General features: G+C 41.8%; 1 protein-coding gene across 2 annotated transcripts in view; it reads left to right on the forward strand.

Moving 5' to 3' along the window:
* LOC115206394 (CD166 antigen homolog A) overlaps positions 1 to 18131 on the forward strand; it is a 62316-nt gene that overhangs the window by 36174 nt on the left and 8011 nt on the right. Inside the window, exons 2-13 of one of the 2 annotated variants that reach the window (XM_029773305.1) lie at positions 5076 to 5182; positions 9260 to 9461; positions 9634 to 9698; positions 10145 to 10232; positions 10506 to 10664; positions 12325 to 12449; positions 12708 to 12840; positions 13382 to 13494; positions 13792 to 13918; positions 14189 to 14310; positions 15707 to 15839; positions 16451 to 16480. In XM_029773305.1, the coding sequence (XP_029629165.1) occupies positions 5076 to 5182; positions 9260 to 9461; positions 9634 to 9698; positions 10145 to 10232; positions 10506 to 10664; positions 12325 to 12449; positions 12708 to 12840; positions 13382 to 13494; positions 13792 to 13918; positions 14189 to 14310; positions 15707 to 15839; positions 16451 to 16480 (1404 nt within the window). The remainder of the gene's footprint in view (positions 1 to 5075; positions 5183 to 9259; positions 9462 to 9633; positions 9699 to 10144; positions 10233 to 10505; positions 10665 to 12324; positions 12450 to 12707; positions 12841 to 13381; positions 13495 to 13791; positions 13919 to 14188; positions 14311 to 15706; positions 15840 to 16450; positions 16481 to 18131) is intronic. The other variant, XM_029773306.1, reaches the window with a different exon arrangement.

Raw genomic sequence — 18131 nt, forward strand, 5'->3', positions numbered from 1 at the left:
TGAAGGGGAGGAGACAGGTTAAAGAAGGATTTTTAATCCTTGAGACAATTGAGACATGGATTGTGTATGTGTACCATTCAGGGGGTGAATGGGCAAGACAAAATAATTAATTGCGCTTTGAATGGTAGTAGGTGTCAGGGGCACCGGTTTGTGTCAAGAATGGTTCACCACCCAAAGGGGACATCCAGCCAAAATGACACAACTGTGGGAAGCATTGGAGTCAACATGGGCCAGCATCCCTGTGGAACGCTTTCGACTCCTTGTAGAGCCCATGCCCCGACAAAGGGGTGCAACTCAATACTATGAAAGTGTCCTTAATGTTTTGTACTCTCAGTGCATAAATTTATCCAATGTGTAATTAATAACATAGAATATATTTAGAACTGCACTGTTAGTCACATGTTGTCAACATGTGGTCAACCCTCCATCTGGAGAGCTCCTGGGTGTGCAGGCTTGGCTTTTCCAACATTACAACCAAATACTTTTGTCTTTATAAAGTTATTCCCTCATTCAATAAATCAGGGATCAATTGGTTAAGGTAGGCTACTTCAAAGAAAGTTATCTAACTAGACATGTTCATATGGGCTCAAATATTCATGTTTCGGGCGAGATCTATGCACAGACATTTAAAGGCAACAACGAAATGAATGCTTAGTTAGCACTAGTTAACTAGCAAGATGGCCTCCCAAGTTGCGCAGCGGTCTAAGGCACTGCATTGCTATGTTAGAGGTGTCACTACAGATCTGGGTTCGATCCCAGGCTGTGTCGTTGCAGGCTGCAACCGGGAGATCCATGAGGTGGTTCACAATTGGCCCAGCATCGCCCGGGTTAGGGAGGGTTTGGTTGGCCGCGATGTCCCATTGCACTCTAAATACTCTTGTGGTGGGCCGGGCACGTGCATGCTGACACAGTTGCCAGTTGGACAATGTTTCCTCTGATGCATTTGGCTTCCAGGTTAAGCGAGCAGTGTGTTAAGAAGCAAGGAGGCTTGGCAGGGTCATCTTTCGGAGGACGCACGGCTCACGACCTTCGTCTCTTCCGAGTCCGTATGGGAGTTGCAGCGATGGGACAAGACTGTTACTACCAATTGGATATCATGAAAAAGGGGTAAAAATCTAAACTGGTGAGATAACTGCTGCAAGTTATGTTTTGAATTGGCTATCTAGTTAGTCTGTCTAAAATATAAAATGCATTTGGATTTGTTTAACACTTTTTTGGTTACTACATGATTCCATATGTGTTATTTAATAGTTTTGATGTCTTCACTATTATTCTACAATGCAGACGTGCTGAGCACTTGTTGGCTTCTTTTCCTTCACTCTGCAGTCCATCTCATCCCAAACCATCTCAAAAGTCAAATAATAAGTTGTATGGATTCACTTTGTGTGCAGAAAAAGTGTTTAACATGATTTTTTAATTACTACCTCATCTCTGTACCACACACATACAATTATCCCTAAGGTCCCTCAGTCGAGCGCTGATTTTTAAACACAGATTTAACCACAAAGACCAGGGTGGTTTTCCAATGCCTCGCAAAGAAGGGCACCTATGGGTAAATGGGTCAAAATAAAAAAAGCAGACATTGAATATCCCGTTGAGCATGGTGAAGTTTTTAATTACACGTTTGATGGTGTATCAATACACCCAGCCACTACAAAGATACAGGTGTCCTTCCTAACTCAGTTGCTTGGGAGGAAGGAAACCACTCAGGGATTTCACCATGAGGCCAATGGTGACTTTAAAACAGTTACAGAGTTTAATTGCTGTGATAGGAGAAAACTGTGGATAGATCAACATTATCGTTACTCCTCAATAACCTAATTGACAGAGTGAAAAGAAGAAAGCCTGTACAGAAACATGCATCATTTTTGTAACAAGGCACTAAAGTAATACTGCAAAAAATGTGTCAAACCAATTCATTTTTTGTCCTGAATACAAAGTGTTATGTATGGGGAAAATCCAATACAACACAAAACTGAGTACAACTTTCCATATTTTCAAGCATCATGTTATGGGTATGCCTGTAGTTGTTAAGGACTGGAGAGTTTTTCAGGATAAAAAAGATACGGAATGCAGCAAAACACAGGCAAAATCCTAGAGGAAAACTTGGTTCAGTCTGCTTTCCACCAGACACTGGGAGATTAATTTACCTTTCAGCAGGCAAAATCTAGACTGGAGTTGCTTTCCAAGAAGACAGTGAATGTTCCTGAGTGGCCGAGTTACAGTTTTGACTTAAATCTGCTTAGAAATCTATGGCAAGACTTGAAAATGGTTGTCTAGCAATGATCAACAATCAATTTGACAGAGCTTGAAGAATTTTGAAAAGAGTAATGGACAAATATTGTACAATCCAGGTGTGCAAAGCTCTTAGAGACTTACCTAGAAAGACTCACAGTTGTAATCTCTGCCGAAGGTACTTCTACAAAGTATTGATTCAGGGGTGTGAATACTTATGGAAATTTGATATTTCTGTATTTCATTTCCAAAAAAAATGCTAAAAATGTTTTCACTTTGTCATTATGAAGTGTTTGTAGAAAAAAATATATTTTATCGATTTTGAATTCAGGCTGAAACACAGCAAAATGTGAAATAAGTCAAGGGGAATGAATACTTTCTGAAGGCACTGTATATGCCAATGATTTGTTTAGCATAGCAATGTCGAATGAATAGAAATATTAGAATTAACGACTGGTTCAAAACCTGAGAAAAGATCTAATTACCAGCCCACTTGGGTAGCAACTTCAAAATGCAAAAAAGATTTTACTCGTTAAAATAATGTTTTTAATGAAAATATTTTTTTAATATTTGTATAAATATGTTGGCAACCGTTTTATAAAAGCAATAAGGCTGTCACGTTCTGACCTGTAAAGGTGTTATTTGTTAGTGTTTAGTTTGGTCAGGACGTGGCAGGGGGTATTTGTTTTATGTGGTTCAGGGTGGTTGTGTGTATGTGTCCATGTAGAGAGGGGTATTTGATTTATTAGTCCAGGGTTTTGGTTATTGTTCTATGTTAGTTTATTTCTATGTTTTGTCTAGTCATTTGTATTTCTATGTTTAGTTAATTGGTGTTGGGGCCTTCAGTTGGAGGCAGCTGTCTATCGTTGCCTCTGATTGAAGGTCCTATAATTAGGGGTGTGTTTGTATTGTGGATTGTGGGTAGTTGTATTCTGTTTTGTGTTCTTCACATGACAGAACTGTTAGTGTTGTTTTTGTAATTGTATACTTGTTTCACCTTCTTCACTATTAAAAAGAAGATGAGTATACACTTCCCTGTTGCGTCTTGGTCCTCCACACACGACACTCGTTACAAAGGCTCTTGAGCCAGGGGATTATTGTGTGATAACTCCCGACTAAGGGCTGTTCTTAGGCCCGAGGCGATAATCCCTGGGTTCTTATGCCTTACTTCTTAAGTAGTTCTACAACTAATGCTCTGTTTTTGAAACTAAACATTAAATGGAGTGCACATGTCATTTGTAATAAAAACATAGTGGGGTTTTAAGGCTAGTAATTTAAATGGCTGATTATTCAGTTCATGGTTAACATTGTGTCATGTTGATGGTCACCTACTCCTGTTGCTGAGGATTACCTTATCTCAACAGGCAGCAGGAGCTTTATCCTCTGTAATCGTGTCATTTAGCACACTGTGATTCGTTCCCATTGTGGTCCATTGCAGTCTGGACAGATAGTATTTTTTTTTAATACAAACTAATTTAAAGTTCTCCAATAGGGTGAACACGGCTTTATTTGACTATTCAAAAATACCTATTTGAATATGAATTACAAGGAGTAGCTATTATCCAATGGAAATAGGATAACTTCACAACTGCTTTGTTTGAGATTATACTGTATGGTTTTGTGGTGGTGTAAGGTTTAGAACTAGGATTTTAGACTTTTGGTTAAACATTTATATTGAATAAGGTTGTGTTCTTTTTGTAAATCCTTGTAACTCCCTTTGTCACTGTCCAGTATTTGCAGGTCTACCAGGTTCTATTACTGTGTTCAGTTTGACGTGTAACAGAATGGGTATTGAGTGTAGAAAATCACACGTTGGGCTATTAGATCTGGTGTGCACATACAGTACAGGATGCAGGATGACACTGGTCACTCTGGACAGATCTGTGTGGACTCCATGGTAACCATGGTAAAAGCATTTACTCCCATTCAAAAGGGATTCAAATTCAATGGTGCATGGAAAGCAAATGAAAACACTTCTAATGGTTACTTACTGCTTGCTGACAGGAACTTCAGCTCTGCCAAAAAAATGTTTTTATTTCTGTGTTTTTCATTGGGGAAAAAACAACACTATATTGAAGTGGCATGTGTAAACAGTGTAGCGAGCGTCTATAAAGATAGCATACCTTGCTGGTGCTGCTTTTGTTGGGGAGATTATATCCCCTGATGTTGCAATGGAGGTGATCAATTTAGGTTTGAATGTAAAATTGATCTGGACAGTTGAGTACTTAGTTAATTGTTTACGTATGGGGTTAAGGCTTTTTACCAGTAAATCTAGCAGGTACAGTATGTTAATTGCCGTCCTTTAGCCTCCGTTCAAGGGGTTTTATTGGTTCCATGGCTCTCCTATGTCATTTCCTTTCCTACACACCCCCTAACCCTGACCTGAACTCTGGAAAGGCTGAAATGTGAGTGCTGTTTATGGCTAGCTGAGCAACACCTTGTAATCAGTTGAACCGTGGAGGACCTCTTTTTTTCTCTCTATGCCTGTGTGACTATCCCTCCCCTCAGTCCCCTGTTTTTTCCCTCTCTCATGCTGGACTTTGTCTCCACAGCAACATATTGGGGGCGGGAAAGGTTGTGAAGTAAAGTGGCTGTAAATAAGCAATTTCAAACATTGGCTACCCTTGTGCATTTCATTAATGTGCTATAAGGTAGACAGACACCTGTCAATTAATAACCTGTTAGATTAGAAATATTTATGAAGATGAGCTGGAATTCCCCACAAAAATCAGTAAGACCTGAATCCATTTGAATGTCAATAGATCTCGGGCTGTGTTAAATATAAATCACATTTTCCCAAAGACTGAGTAAATAACCATGTGTTTTTCACTCTCTCTCAGTGAGCGGTATGGATACAGTTATCGGCCTGTATGGAGAGACCATTGAGGTGCCATGCAACAATGGAGCGCCCAAACCAAAGGACCTGTTCATGACCAAATGGAAATACGTAAGTTGTTCATAAACACTGAGTGTATCAAAACATTAAGAATACCTTCCTAATATTTTGTTGCTCCCCCTATTGCCCTTAGAACAGCCTCAATTTGTTGGGGCATGGACTCTACAAGGTGTCGAAAGTGTTCCACAGGGATGCTGGCCCATGTTGACTCCAATGCTTCCCACAGTTGTGTCAAGTTGGCTGGATGTCCTTTGGGTGGTGAACCTTTCTTGATACACACAGGAAACTGTTGAGCGTGAAAAACCCAGCAGCGTTGCAGTTCTTGACACACTCAAACCGATACCACATCCCGTTCATAGGCACTTAAGTCTTTTGTCTTGCCCATAAACTAGAAATTGGTGAACATAATTATAGAACACCACGTAATTATGCAGTTAAATTAAATCGCAAGAGAAAATATATATTTTACAAACATGCTTTTATTGATTGTATTAATGATTAAAAAAGGTATGGAATACAGTTATGGGCTTACTTGGTAAATCTATTTCATCATGCCCATCTAGTGTGGTGTGTCACAGAATATGTCGTACTCTTCGGCGAATATGTCGTATTTGAGAGAGAAGGACCAAGGCGCAGCGGAAGTGTGGATACTCATGTTTTTAATGTTGAAAACAAAAGGAGTAGAGCATCCACTGAAAACCAATAAACAAAACAATGAACGGTACTCACAATGTGACGGTGTGGCAGGCTATACCAAACACAGCAGTGCTCACAACAATTCCCCACAACCCCAAAGACAAACACACACACCTATATAGGACTTCCAATCAAAGGCAACTATACACACCTGCCTTCAATTGGAAGTCCCAATCATCCAACATTAAACAAACACAAACCACCTGCCACATCCTGACCTAGACTAAGCAATATGCCCTCTGCTGGTCAGGACGTGACATGGTGGTTGACGGGAGAACAGTAACAGAACCAGCTGATATTGCCAAACATTTTGCAGATTGTTTTACAAAGAAAACTAATTTACTGAGAGATAATGTAAACACCCATTCTTCCAAACAAGCCAATGGACTGATGATCATATTATGAGCAAAAAAACTGTTATTTTAGTCTACCATTGGTGTCAGCAGAGGAGGTGTTAAACCTGTTAAAGTCATTACCTATGGTTAATCTACAGATGATGATCTTATGGACAATTTTTGACTTTACTATACTGCTCCCCAGATTGCAGCTCCACTGAAATACATATTTAATTGGTCACTGGAAAAGGGGAAATTTCCAAATGTTTGGAAGAATGCTAAACTGTGGCCAATCCGAAAGACGGCAAAGAACCCATTACTCCTGCCAATAGTCAACCAATCAGTCTACTATTGTGTGTAGACAAATATGAGAGTATCTGGAAAATAATGATCTGATCACAGCCGATCAGCATGCTTATCGCAAAAAAACATTCCACTACCACTGCATTGGTTGATATGAATGCTATGGATAATGGCAGGTTTGTGGGTGTACTATTTTTATATTTCAGTGCAGCATTTGATTTAGTGGATCACTAAATCACTGGGACAAAATTATTGCATTATGGGTTTAAGGGGGCAGCATTGAATTGGGTACAGTCATATCTAACTGACAGTAAACAGTCCACCTACAGTATATCAATGGGTTGTTTTCTTCCCCTCATGCTTTAAACTGTGGAGTACCGCAGGGCAGCTGCCTTGGGCCACTTATTTACTTAATATATACCAACGACCTTCCTATGCTTTATCTGAAACTCAAGCTACTATATTTGCAGATGATACTACAATTTATACAGCAAACAATCGGTACAGCAAGCTACAAGTAGATCTTGGAAATATCAGGGAGTGGGTTTTCCGGAACAAACTTGTTTTGAATGTCAAGAAAACCAATGTTATGTTGGTCTGTTCCACCAGGAAAAGGCCAACACAGAATGGGATGCAATTAAGCTTGGGGGAGTACAAATTGAGGAAGTGGCAGAAACCAAACTACTTGGTGTGCAGCTAAACAACTGCTTTCATGGTCGTCTCAAATAACTAATATATGTACAAATAAAAAAAAACTCCATGCATGATCAGAAGGATAGCTAAATATTTACCGGGAAAGATTCTTAAGCTAACAACCCAAGCATTAATTGGGAGTTAGGTGAACTACTGTTCTGTGGTCTGGGGAAATGCATTATCAAATCAAATGTTATTGGTCATATACACGTGATTAGCAGATGTTATTTCGGATGTAACGAAATGCTTGTGCTTCTAGCTCCAACAGTTCAGTAATATCTAACAAGTAATATCTAACAAATTACACAACATATACCCAATACACACAAATCTAAGTAGGAATGAATTAAGACAATATACATATGGACGAGCGATGTCAGAGCAGAACGGACTAAGATACAGTAGAATAGTATAGAATACAATATATACATATGAGATGAGTAATGCAAGATATGAATAACATTATTAAGTGAATGAGATACCGTAGAATAGTATAGAAAACATTAAATACATATGAGATGAGTAATGCCAGATTTGTAAACATTATTAAAGTGATAAGTGTTCCATTCCTTAAAGTAGCCAGTGATTTATAGTCTATGCCTATAGGCAGCAGCCTCTAATGTGCTAGTGATGGCTGTTTAACAGTCTGATGGCCTTGAGATAGAAGCTGTTTTTCAGTCTCTTGGTCCCATCTTTGATGCACCTGTACTGACCTCGCCTTCTGGATGATAGCGGGGTGAACAAGCAGTGGCTCGGGTGGTTGATGTCCTTGATGATCTTTTTGGCCTTCCTGTGACATCAGGTGCTGTAGGTGTCCTGGAGGGCGGGTAGTTTGCCCCCGGTAATGCGTTGGGCAGACCGCACCACCCTCTGGAGAGCCTTGTGGTTGCGGGCGGTGCAGTTGCCATACCAGGCGGTGATACAGCCCGACAGGATGCTTTCAATTGTGCATCTGCAAAAGTTTGGGAGGGTTTTAGGTGACAAGCCAAATTTCTTTAGCCTCCTCTTTAGCCTCCTATATTGCGCCTTTTTCACCACACTGTCTGTGTGGGTGGTCCATTTCAGTTTGTCAGTGATGTGTACGCCAAGGGACTTGAAGCTTTCCGCCTTTTCCACTGCGGTCCCGTCGATGTAGATAGGGGGGTGCACCCTCTGCTGTTTTCTGAAGTCCACGATCATCTCCTAATCAGCAGGTGAGATTAGGAGGCTGCAGATTGAACAGAACAAAGCAGCAAGAATTGTTTTAAGGTGGAGATATGATTCTTCTGTTGGAGTCATGCACATTGCTCTTGGGTGGTCATCAATCAATAAAAAACATGCTTATTTTATATCACAATGTACACCATTTAAAACGGCCAAACTCCATTCACAAAAGTATTCAGTTAGTAAGAGACAGACATTCAGTCAATACTAGGAATAGATTGTCCACCATGTGTTATCCCGGCAGAAAAGAGAAATAGGCTAAATAACATTTAGATTCAGAGCAATAAAGAAATTGAATAATTTATCTGAGCAAACCAGAAACCTTTCAATATATAAATTCAAACAATACATTAGAACCATTTAAATATAATACATTGGAAGGTTGTACAGGGCTATGGTAGATGAAGGAACAAATCTAACTTTTCAGACTGTTAGAGTATTTATCTGGTCAATATGACAGTGTTTTATGCCTGTTGTTTGTAACAGTGTGTTATATGTGAAAATGTGATTGTATTATAAACTGTATTTTAATGTTTAAGGACTCTTGGAAGATTAGTCCAAATGAAGACTAAAAGATCCTAATAAAATCAAATGTCTGGACACACATATACACCTTTAAGTATATTTCCACTGTGAAAACCACAAGGAGATTTAATATTTTGTATACTATATGTATACATGTCCTCTTTACACCTTCAAGCATCCACAGCAGCAACAGTGTAAAAATAATGGTTGATATTCTAAAATAGCTATTAATAAGTCATAAACTAAGTCTATTTAGCTCCTGCACCATTAGTGGGTACATGTTTTGTTCAATGGTTTTTATACCAAGACAGTCTTAAAGTAGTGCAGCTCCATTAGCTAAGTTTTTAAAACGCAAGCTGTTTTATATTTACAGGACGATGGAGACCTGCTGACCCAGCTTAAAGACCAGGACGCCTCTGTCATAGCCACTGACAAGTACAAGGACCGTGTCAGCATGGCCGAAAACTCCAGCCTGCTGATTGCTGCAGCAACACTGAAGGACGAGAAGACTTTTACTTGCATGGTGGTGGCTGGGGCTGACATCTCAGAATACCCAGTCAAACTCCTTATCCACAGTGAGTACATAAGGGCAATAGTGCAGCCATACTAATGCATGCTATGGAATGGGCCTTTGAGGTACAATTCAATGCTGTGCTGTGCTGTGTGATATTATTATGGTTAGCCCTGGTGATAGTGAGTGCTCTCTGAGATGCCTACAGCTAGTTAATGTTATGAACTGTTCTACAGAGGCTCCAACCGGAGTGGAGATCACAGCCCTAGCCACAGAGCTGGAGATTGGCAAACCGACCCAGGTAGGTTCATCATGTGCTTTGCTTATGCCTACATTATATTCAGCAGGAATATCAAGGGAAATCCTTCATTGCAGATGAAGTATCTTGAGGCAAACTAAAGAAGGACGGTGCTGCTGGAATGATGAGAGATTTGAAGTGATCCTGATGAATTAGCAAACAGCAGAATATCCCTCCTCCAATTAAAACAACCATGGGATCTAAGAGGGGGTTTAAAATGCTTTGGGCATTTCATGCTACATGAGGGGAGTTCACAAATGCAGTAGAGCCAACATAGATGAGAGCTAGTTTGCACAGATATTTGATAAATTTAGCAACAAAAATATTGGAATTTTACTGGGCTACTTTCATAACATAAGGATTTTCCAACCTTTTGTATGCCCTTGTGGATTGTTCTAAAAGAGGATTTTGCAGCTTTTTTCCCTCACTTTGTTTTATCATCTGTACAGCTAGGGCAATGCAGAACCTCTGATGCCAACCCAGCTGCCAGCATCACATGGTTCAAGAACAAGAAACCTCTGGTGGCTGATGGGAAAGGTACGTTATTGAAATTCTGATGGATTATTTACAAGTGGTAAATAATGAAGATTGCATATTCACACATTTCACTTGTTCGGTGTGAGATTCCACAAGAACCGAGCAGTGAAATATCACCTCTAGAGCTACATATTTCTTCAATACTCATAAATGTGTCTGTTTCTACAGGATCTAAAATGTCAGTGACTTGGTGATCATATTATTATTTATCTGTGTGTCTGTAGGCTACTCTGTGACCATACCATTTCTAATCAGTATTGTTGTGATTTTTAGGCATTATAATCAGTTCCAACGTAAAGGTGGACGAAGCCACTGGCCTCACCACCACCTCCTCCACTCTGCAGTACACAGCTGAGAAGGGAGACACAGCAGCTCTGTTCACCTGTGGGGCTTTGAATACCTTGTCCTCTCCAGTCTCCTTCACTGTCACCTGTAAGTAACCAGAGAGCCACCAAAATTCTCCAACTACCCAAACTAGCCCAACTGCCCCAAAGACCTAAACTGACCAAACCAACCTCAAACTGCCTCAACTACCCTTACTACCTAAACTACCCAAGCTACCCCAACTACCGTAACTGCCTCAACTAACCGACACAACTTCCCTAACTGCTGGTTGTCCTAGGAAGGCTATTGATCTGCTATCAGCCTCAGCAGTCAGCAGTTAGTGTATCGACAACCAGATTGATGGCTATTTTATTTTCAAGTTATAGTCGGATAATTTGTGCCTCTATGGCTTTTTTCTTGCAGCCCAGACAGACAACAACAATGACACCATAATGGCACTAATTTAAAAATGAGGTCAGCATGAGTCTGTTGTGGGAGTGATTTGGAGCATAGCGTTCAAGGAATAGCATAGTCGATGTTATTTGCTCTAGATGGCCCTTTAAATAGGACGGGGCTTGAATCCTGTTTTTAAAGAAATGTGGGGAATTTGGCTCGTCTGGAGCAGTACCACTGACGTTTGAAAGGAGCTTTTTGTCTAGAGCCTCGGGGTGTGACTGCCATTCGAACAGCTCCACCGCTGCATTCAAAAGCAGCCATCGCCACAGGAACACACTCAGAAATGGAGTGTACATCCCTGAGGACTTCACTAGCTTGACTAGTCTGCTCCCTGTGACGGTCTCAGAAGCCCTGTCTGTCCAGGGTCACTGTCAATCACCACATTCTTATCGGCAGACTCAACAGCCTTGGTTTCTCAAATGACTGCCTCGCCTGCTTCACCAACTACTTCTCAGACAGAGTTCAGTGTGTCAAATTGGAGGGCCTGTTGTCCGGACCTCTGGCCTCTGGACCTCTGGTCATCATAGCAGCACCCACCCGTATATCTCACTGGTCACCCCCAAAGCCAAGCCAATTCCTCCTTCGGCCGCCTTTCCTTCCAGTTCTCTGCTGCCAATGACTGGAACGAACTGCAAAAATCACTGAAGCTGGAGACTCATATCTCCCTCACTAGCTTTAAGCACCAGCTGTCAGAGCAGCTCACAGATTTCTGCACCTGTACATAGCCCATCTGTAAATAGCCCATCCAACTACCTCATCCCCATACTGTTATTTATTTTATTTATCTTGCTCCTTTGCACCACAGCATCTCTACTTGCACACTCATCTTCTGCACATCTATCACTCCAGTGTTTAATTGCTATATTGTAATTATTTTGCCACTATGGCCTATATATTGCCTTACTTCCCTTATCCTACCTCATTTGCACACACTGTATATAGACATTTTCTATTGTATTATTGACTGTATGTTTGTTTATTCCATGTGTAACTCTGTGTTGTTGTTTGTGTCGCACTGCTTTGCTTTATCTTGGCCAGGTCGCAGTTGTAAATGAGAACTTGTTCTCAACTAGCCTACCTGGTTAAATAAAGGTGAAATAAAAAAATAAAACTGTGTGCCAGGTCTCAGCCTGACTGTGTCCTCCTCCTCTCTGACCCCTGTTCTCTCTCTCTCTCTCTCTCTCTCTCTCTCTCTCTCTCTCTCTCTCTCTCTCTCTCTCTCTCTCTCGCTCTCTCTCTGCTGTTCACTCTCTGCTGTTCATTTGCTCCTGTTCTCTCTCTCCTGTTCTGTCTCTCTGTCCTCTCCCAACAGACCCCACAGAGAGGATCAGTCTGCATGTCATTTCGAAAGGGCCCCTAATGGAAGGAGCCAATATGACTCTGAAGTGCAAGGCCGACGGGAACCCACCTCCCACCAGCTTCAACTTCCACATTCTGGCAAGCTCTCAATGATATGACTTCATTACCCTCCCACACAACCAGAAACCCAACCTGGCATACTGTATGCCCTTAGTTCCTACTCTGATCCCATTAATTACTTGCCTTCTACTGCTGTTGTCCTCTTTAACCCAGTCAAACCCTACACCTGGTCAAACTCTACACATCCTACACCATCCACCATGTCTTTAAAGCGCTACATTAACCTAGACTCAAGCCCATCTGAGAGTTTCAAAATGTATTCGTATGTTCCTAAAGGGAAAGGTGGTGAAGGTGGAGAACTCTGACTCCTACACTGTGACTGATGTCACACGTGAAAGCACAGGGGAATACAAGTGTTCTATCATTGACAATGCCAAGATGGAAGACTCCAAGAACATTACCATCAATTGTAAGTCAATCTTTATCTACAGATATCTTGATCAATGGTTTAAGTTATTGATTATGGGTTCTTCAATTAAGTTACGTATTATCTTCAACTGAGATACTGCCAGCAATTTCTTTAAAAATGCTAGGCCAGCAATGAATTCATGGGAAATACCAGCCATAATGATAGCCCACTTCCTCCTGCTATAGATTGCATTACTCATCATCTAATTCATAATTCATTTTATGTCCGGCTGTATAACCTCATTAGGGTTAGTTTTCTCAAAGGGGAACATTGTCAGAGTATATTTCCGTTTGCAAACTCATCCCTCAGCAGGAAAGGACATACGGTTTGTTATAGAGAATAGAAGCCTCTCACGCTGTGAGGTGAAAATGCTTGGAGTGGTCAGGTCCTTTAATGCGTTAAATAAGCTGGATCAATGAGGAGGTGCTGGGGCTTCTGTAGGGAGCTGATATGGTTTTCAACAGGAGTGCTGTGGCCCCTTCTCCTCCAGACTGTTAAACTGCCTGTTTACAGTGTGTCCTCCTCCCTTTCTCCCTTTCAGACTTAGATATGAGTTTGAGCCCCTCAGGGAAGGTTATGAAGAGCTTTGGCGAAGGCTTGGCTCTGACCCTGCAGACCCATGCATCTGGAGAACTTAAGGTGTCTTGGACTAAGGTAAGACTTAACAGTACCAAAGTTATTATAAGGCCAAGATGTATGTTTTTGGTTGGAAATGGGTGATAAAACCTTCTCAAAGCGATAAGATGACTTCACATGTTTTTCATCATTTTAATGTAGGTGAAGGTAGCCTAATGGTTAAGAGTGTTGGGCAGATAACTGACAGGTTGATGGTTCAAATCCCTGAGCTGACTGTGTGAAAAATATGTTGATGCTCCGGTGAGCAAGGCACTTAACCCTTGTTTCTCTGAATAAGAGTGTCTGGTAATTGTCAGTCTTACTCATTCATTTCAGGACAATGGCAAGCTGGACAGTAGTCCCAAATTTGACAAGCTGACCTACTCTGATTCTGGAAAGTATGAGGTTGTGGTCACCATGGGTGCTCTCATCAAGAAAGATTCTTTTGAGCTGGTCGTTGAAGGTAAAGACTTTGTGACAGTTACTCAGATATGGCTTTTCTGTTGTTACTGGGCACATTCAACACTGTTTCTCAAAAATCGATTTTTGTACTTATTCCTAATGATAGAGATTTTTATTCAAAGATCCCGATTCCCCAGTCTCACTTGAGGAAGAGGCTTTCTCCATATTTGTTTGTGTTGTCCATACCTCATGTGGTGTTGTGGCATGGCATGGTGTGATCATTTTCTTGTTCGTTCTGGTGTAGCTGAGGAGGCCGTGCGTCTTCTTGCAGGTGTTCCAGTCATTCGGCGGGTGGCCAAGCGGCGCAGCGAGGACGGCCAGCACAAGGTACTTACCTGCGAGGCTGAGGGCTCCCCCAAACCCACTGTGGCCTGGAGCGTCAACGGCACCTCGGTATGAACAAACACAGACATCTTCACTAAGGTGCCAGGACACTCCACTGACACACAGGAGGCGCCATAAGACTTCACACCCATAGAGACATTCATTTTACAGACCACACATACTGTATTTATCCATCGGTTACTGTAAAACGCACAACAACCTTATCTATCTTGGAATTGCAACAAAGACTCACAAAATCATTAGTCTATCTGGAATTCTCTCAAAGCAACACTTTGTGCCATGCACCGATTTTTATGTGGCGTGTCACCACATGAACGGAACGGAACACACAAATCCTCGCCATCTTTCCGGATGTGTTACTGCCCATATGAAAGCAGCTCCTGACCTTATAAAAAGAGTCATTTTAAGCTTCCTTTTATTGGAATCTGTCAGGAGGCCAGGGAACTCTAAATCTGGGAGGTTTACAGTCAATGAACCTTTGGATGTCTTTGTAGTGAATCAGTGCTTGTGGTTTTTTACTCTCCACACTCTATTTCAGACAGACAGAAACTTCCCCCATAATATTTTTCACTATGTTGCTATTTGTGACTTCCTAAGTAACTTGTCTTCTTGAAACTTTTCAGACTGACACTTTCCAAATGGATGGGCTCAGTGTTTTTGTAGTTAGGTTTCCTTCTCTCAGATGCACACCACGTTTATTATGCATTAGTCTGTCATGAAGACAAAGGCTTTTTGTTCTTGGCGTACCTGTGTGTGCACTGATAGCACAGCTACACAATGAGCCAGCGTGAGATGATGTGCAGCTGTGTGTGTGTGTGTGTGTGTGTGTGTGTGTGTGTGTGTGTGTGTGTGTGTGTGTGTGTGTGTGTGTGTGTGTGTGTGTGCGTGCGTGGTCATGGCTCATGACCACGCACACACCCATTGGGTCTGCATGACTAATCCAATCCAAGGCGGCACTGACCTCTTTCAATGACTATTCTAAGGCTGAGTCACTCACACACAGTAATTTAGTCACAGCCCACATTGCTGCGCATCTGGGGACAAACACACCAGTGCATTCAAAGTTTAGTCTTTCGTCTCTTATTGTGTGATAAAGAGTTCTTTAAAACAGTAAATAGGATAAGAGATCAAATGTAAGCTTAGTGCAGGCTCTTTTCATAGCAGACGCACACTGTTTGCCTGTGTGTCTGGGGGTTTCTCTAGTCACCTCCCTCTATGCCCTGATAGGTACTCCTTATCAGGAGTAGGTTGAGCCTCACAAAAATACAACACCACCTCCTAGTGATAGTACATAAAATGCACATATTTTATTTGATTCTAGCAATGTTCATTATGCCTATTACTGAAGAGGAAGCAGCTATGTTCTGCCATCGTTAAATCTCTATCAGATACACAAGATATAAGATAAGCCATTGTACACTAACTGCGTCTATTTGATTTTCAGGCTGATGAAAGTCCCTATGTCAATGGAAAGATCACACACAAGCTGACCATTGTGCCTACAGTCAACCTGACCGTTGTCTGCACTGTGTCCAATGAGCATGGCCAGGACACCAGGACTATTAACGTGTCGACCTGTAAGTACAGTGTGGTGGTATGGCCTACAATTCCCTGCCCTATCCCCTTCCTTCCTCTCTAAAGGGTAACTCACTAATTCTTGTGTGGTTCTGGTCTATCACCCTCTTCCGACGCTAACAAACTCACCCACTGTCTGTATGCATGATGATTAGTCAAATAATATGGAACTGTTTTATGGAGGGAACCTTGGCCATGGGGACCTAGTTCTTGTCTCTAGCCAACCTAAAACATGCTAGTATGCATACTGGGCATACTATGCATGCTCCTTGGCAATAATAACCTCCCTTTGGTTTCTGCGGTATTTGAATAGATAAATCAGTATAGACAGCCATATCTCACTCATCTTTGTGTGTTTTGAAAAGCATTTGTCCCTTTTTAATTCGACTCCCTCACTTTTGGTCTGTTTGTCGGGATGCTGGACTCTATCCTTTCCCCTCTCTGCGTCACGTTCTCAGTTTGCATGCGACCGGAAAATCTACACAACTCACAGCGTTACACTCAAGCTAGAGTCTAACATAGCCAATAACACACTGTCTGACCAATGACATTATACAGTATACTTAATTGATTTCTGGGTTGGACGTTAATATCCCTTTATATCTGATTTCAGTATTTGAGGAGGTGAGAATGGATAAACAAGGTAAGTTGTGATGGTCTTCTTTATCATTTCCTGTAGCAAGAGGGAGGAGAGGAGGGATTCTGTAGAAAATATATAGGATTCCCAGAGAAAGTGGAATCTGCTATTGTGTATTATACCCTTCAGAGCACAATATCAGATTAACAGCATCCAGAAATGTCCCCACTGCTGAAAATCTGTTCAACAACAAGATGTGGTGCTGGGGATGTAGGAAATATTTGGTAAGATAAACATACAAATTCTGAGGATCAGGAGTGGAGCCACCAGCATCCTGACAAAATCTCTCAATGTTATCTATTCTTTCATTTGCCAAAATTGTATTTATTACATGTTCACAAGGAACAGATCACATTTTCACACATGGCTTAGGGGTAAACTGGGTTTGCATACTGTTCGTATGTAGTCAGTGATACATTTATTTAAATCATATACAGAAGGTTACAAATTGTATAACAACCATCTAATTTTGTGGCATGTTTGTGTATACCTTATTCATTCATCCATATGTATTCATTCACATTTATTTATTTTATTTTTTTTACCCCTTTTTCTCCCCAATTTCATGGTATCCAATTGGTAGTTACAGTCTTGTCCCATCGCTGCAACTCCCATACGGACTCAGGAGAGGTGAAGGTCGAGAGCTGTGCGTACTCCGAAACCAAACCGCAATGCTTCTTGACATAATGCCCACTTAACCCGGAAGTCAGCCGCACCAATGTGTCGGAGAAAAACACCATACACCTGGCGACCGTGTCAGCATGCACTGCACCTGGCCCGCCACAGGAGTCACTAGTGCGTGATGGGACAAGAACATCCCTGCCGGCCAAACCCTCCCCTAACCTGGACGACGCTGGAAAAATAGTGCGCCGCCCCATGGGTCTCCCGGTCGCGGCTGGCTGCGACAGAGCCTAGACTCGAATCAGGATCTCTAGTGGCACAGGTAGCACTGTGCCTTAGACCACTTAGACCACCACTCTGGAGGCCATTCATTGACATTTATACACTGGTTTGGGCAGTAACTTTTAACAGTTACATGTAATCTGATTACAAAAAAACCTACGTTTTGTGTTACCAGCAAAAATGTTGTAATCAGATTACAGATACTTTGGAAAAACTATATGGTCCTGTGTGGCCCAGTTGGTAGAGCATGGCATTTGTGTTGCTAGGGTTGTTGGCTCAATTCCCATGGGGGCCCAGTACAAACAAATATGAAAATCTATGTACTCACTACTGTACATTGCTCTGGATAAGAGTCGAGAGCATCCTGACCAGTTGCATCACTGCCTGGTATGGCAATTGCTCGGCCTCCGACCGCAAGGCACTTCAGAGGGTAGTGCGTACGGCCCAGTATATCACTGGGGCAAAGCTGCCTGCCATCCATGACCACTACACCAGGCGGTGTCAGAGGAAGGCCCTGAAAATTGTCAAAGACCCCAGCCACCCCAGTCATAGACTGTTCTCTCTACTACCGCATGGCAAGTAGTACTGGAGTGCCAAGTCTAGGACAAAAAGGCTTCTCAACAGTTTTTACCCCCAAGCCATAAGACTCCTGAACAGGTAACCAAATGGTTACCCGGACTATTTGCATTGTGTGCCCCCCCCCCCCCCCCCCCCCCCGCTACTCTCTGTTTATCTTATATGCATTGTCACTTTA

This window comes from Salmo trutta, chromosome 13 (genome assembly GCF_901001165.1).
Source record: "Salmo trutta chromosome 13, fSalTru1.1, whole genome shotgun sequence".
NCBI classification, from domain to species: Eukaryota; Metazoa; Chordata; class Actinopteri; order Salmoniformes; family Salmonidae; genus Salmo; species Salmo trutta.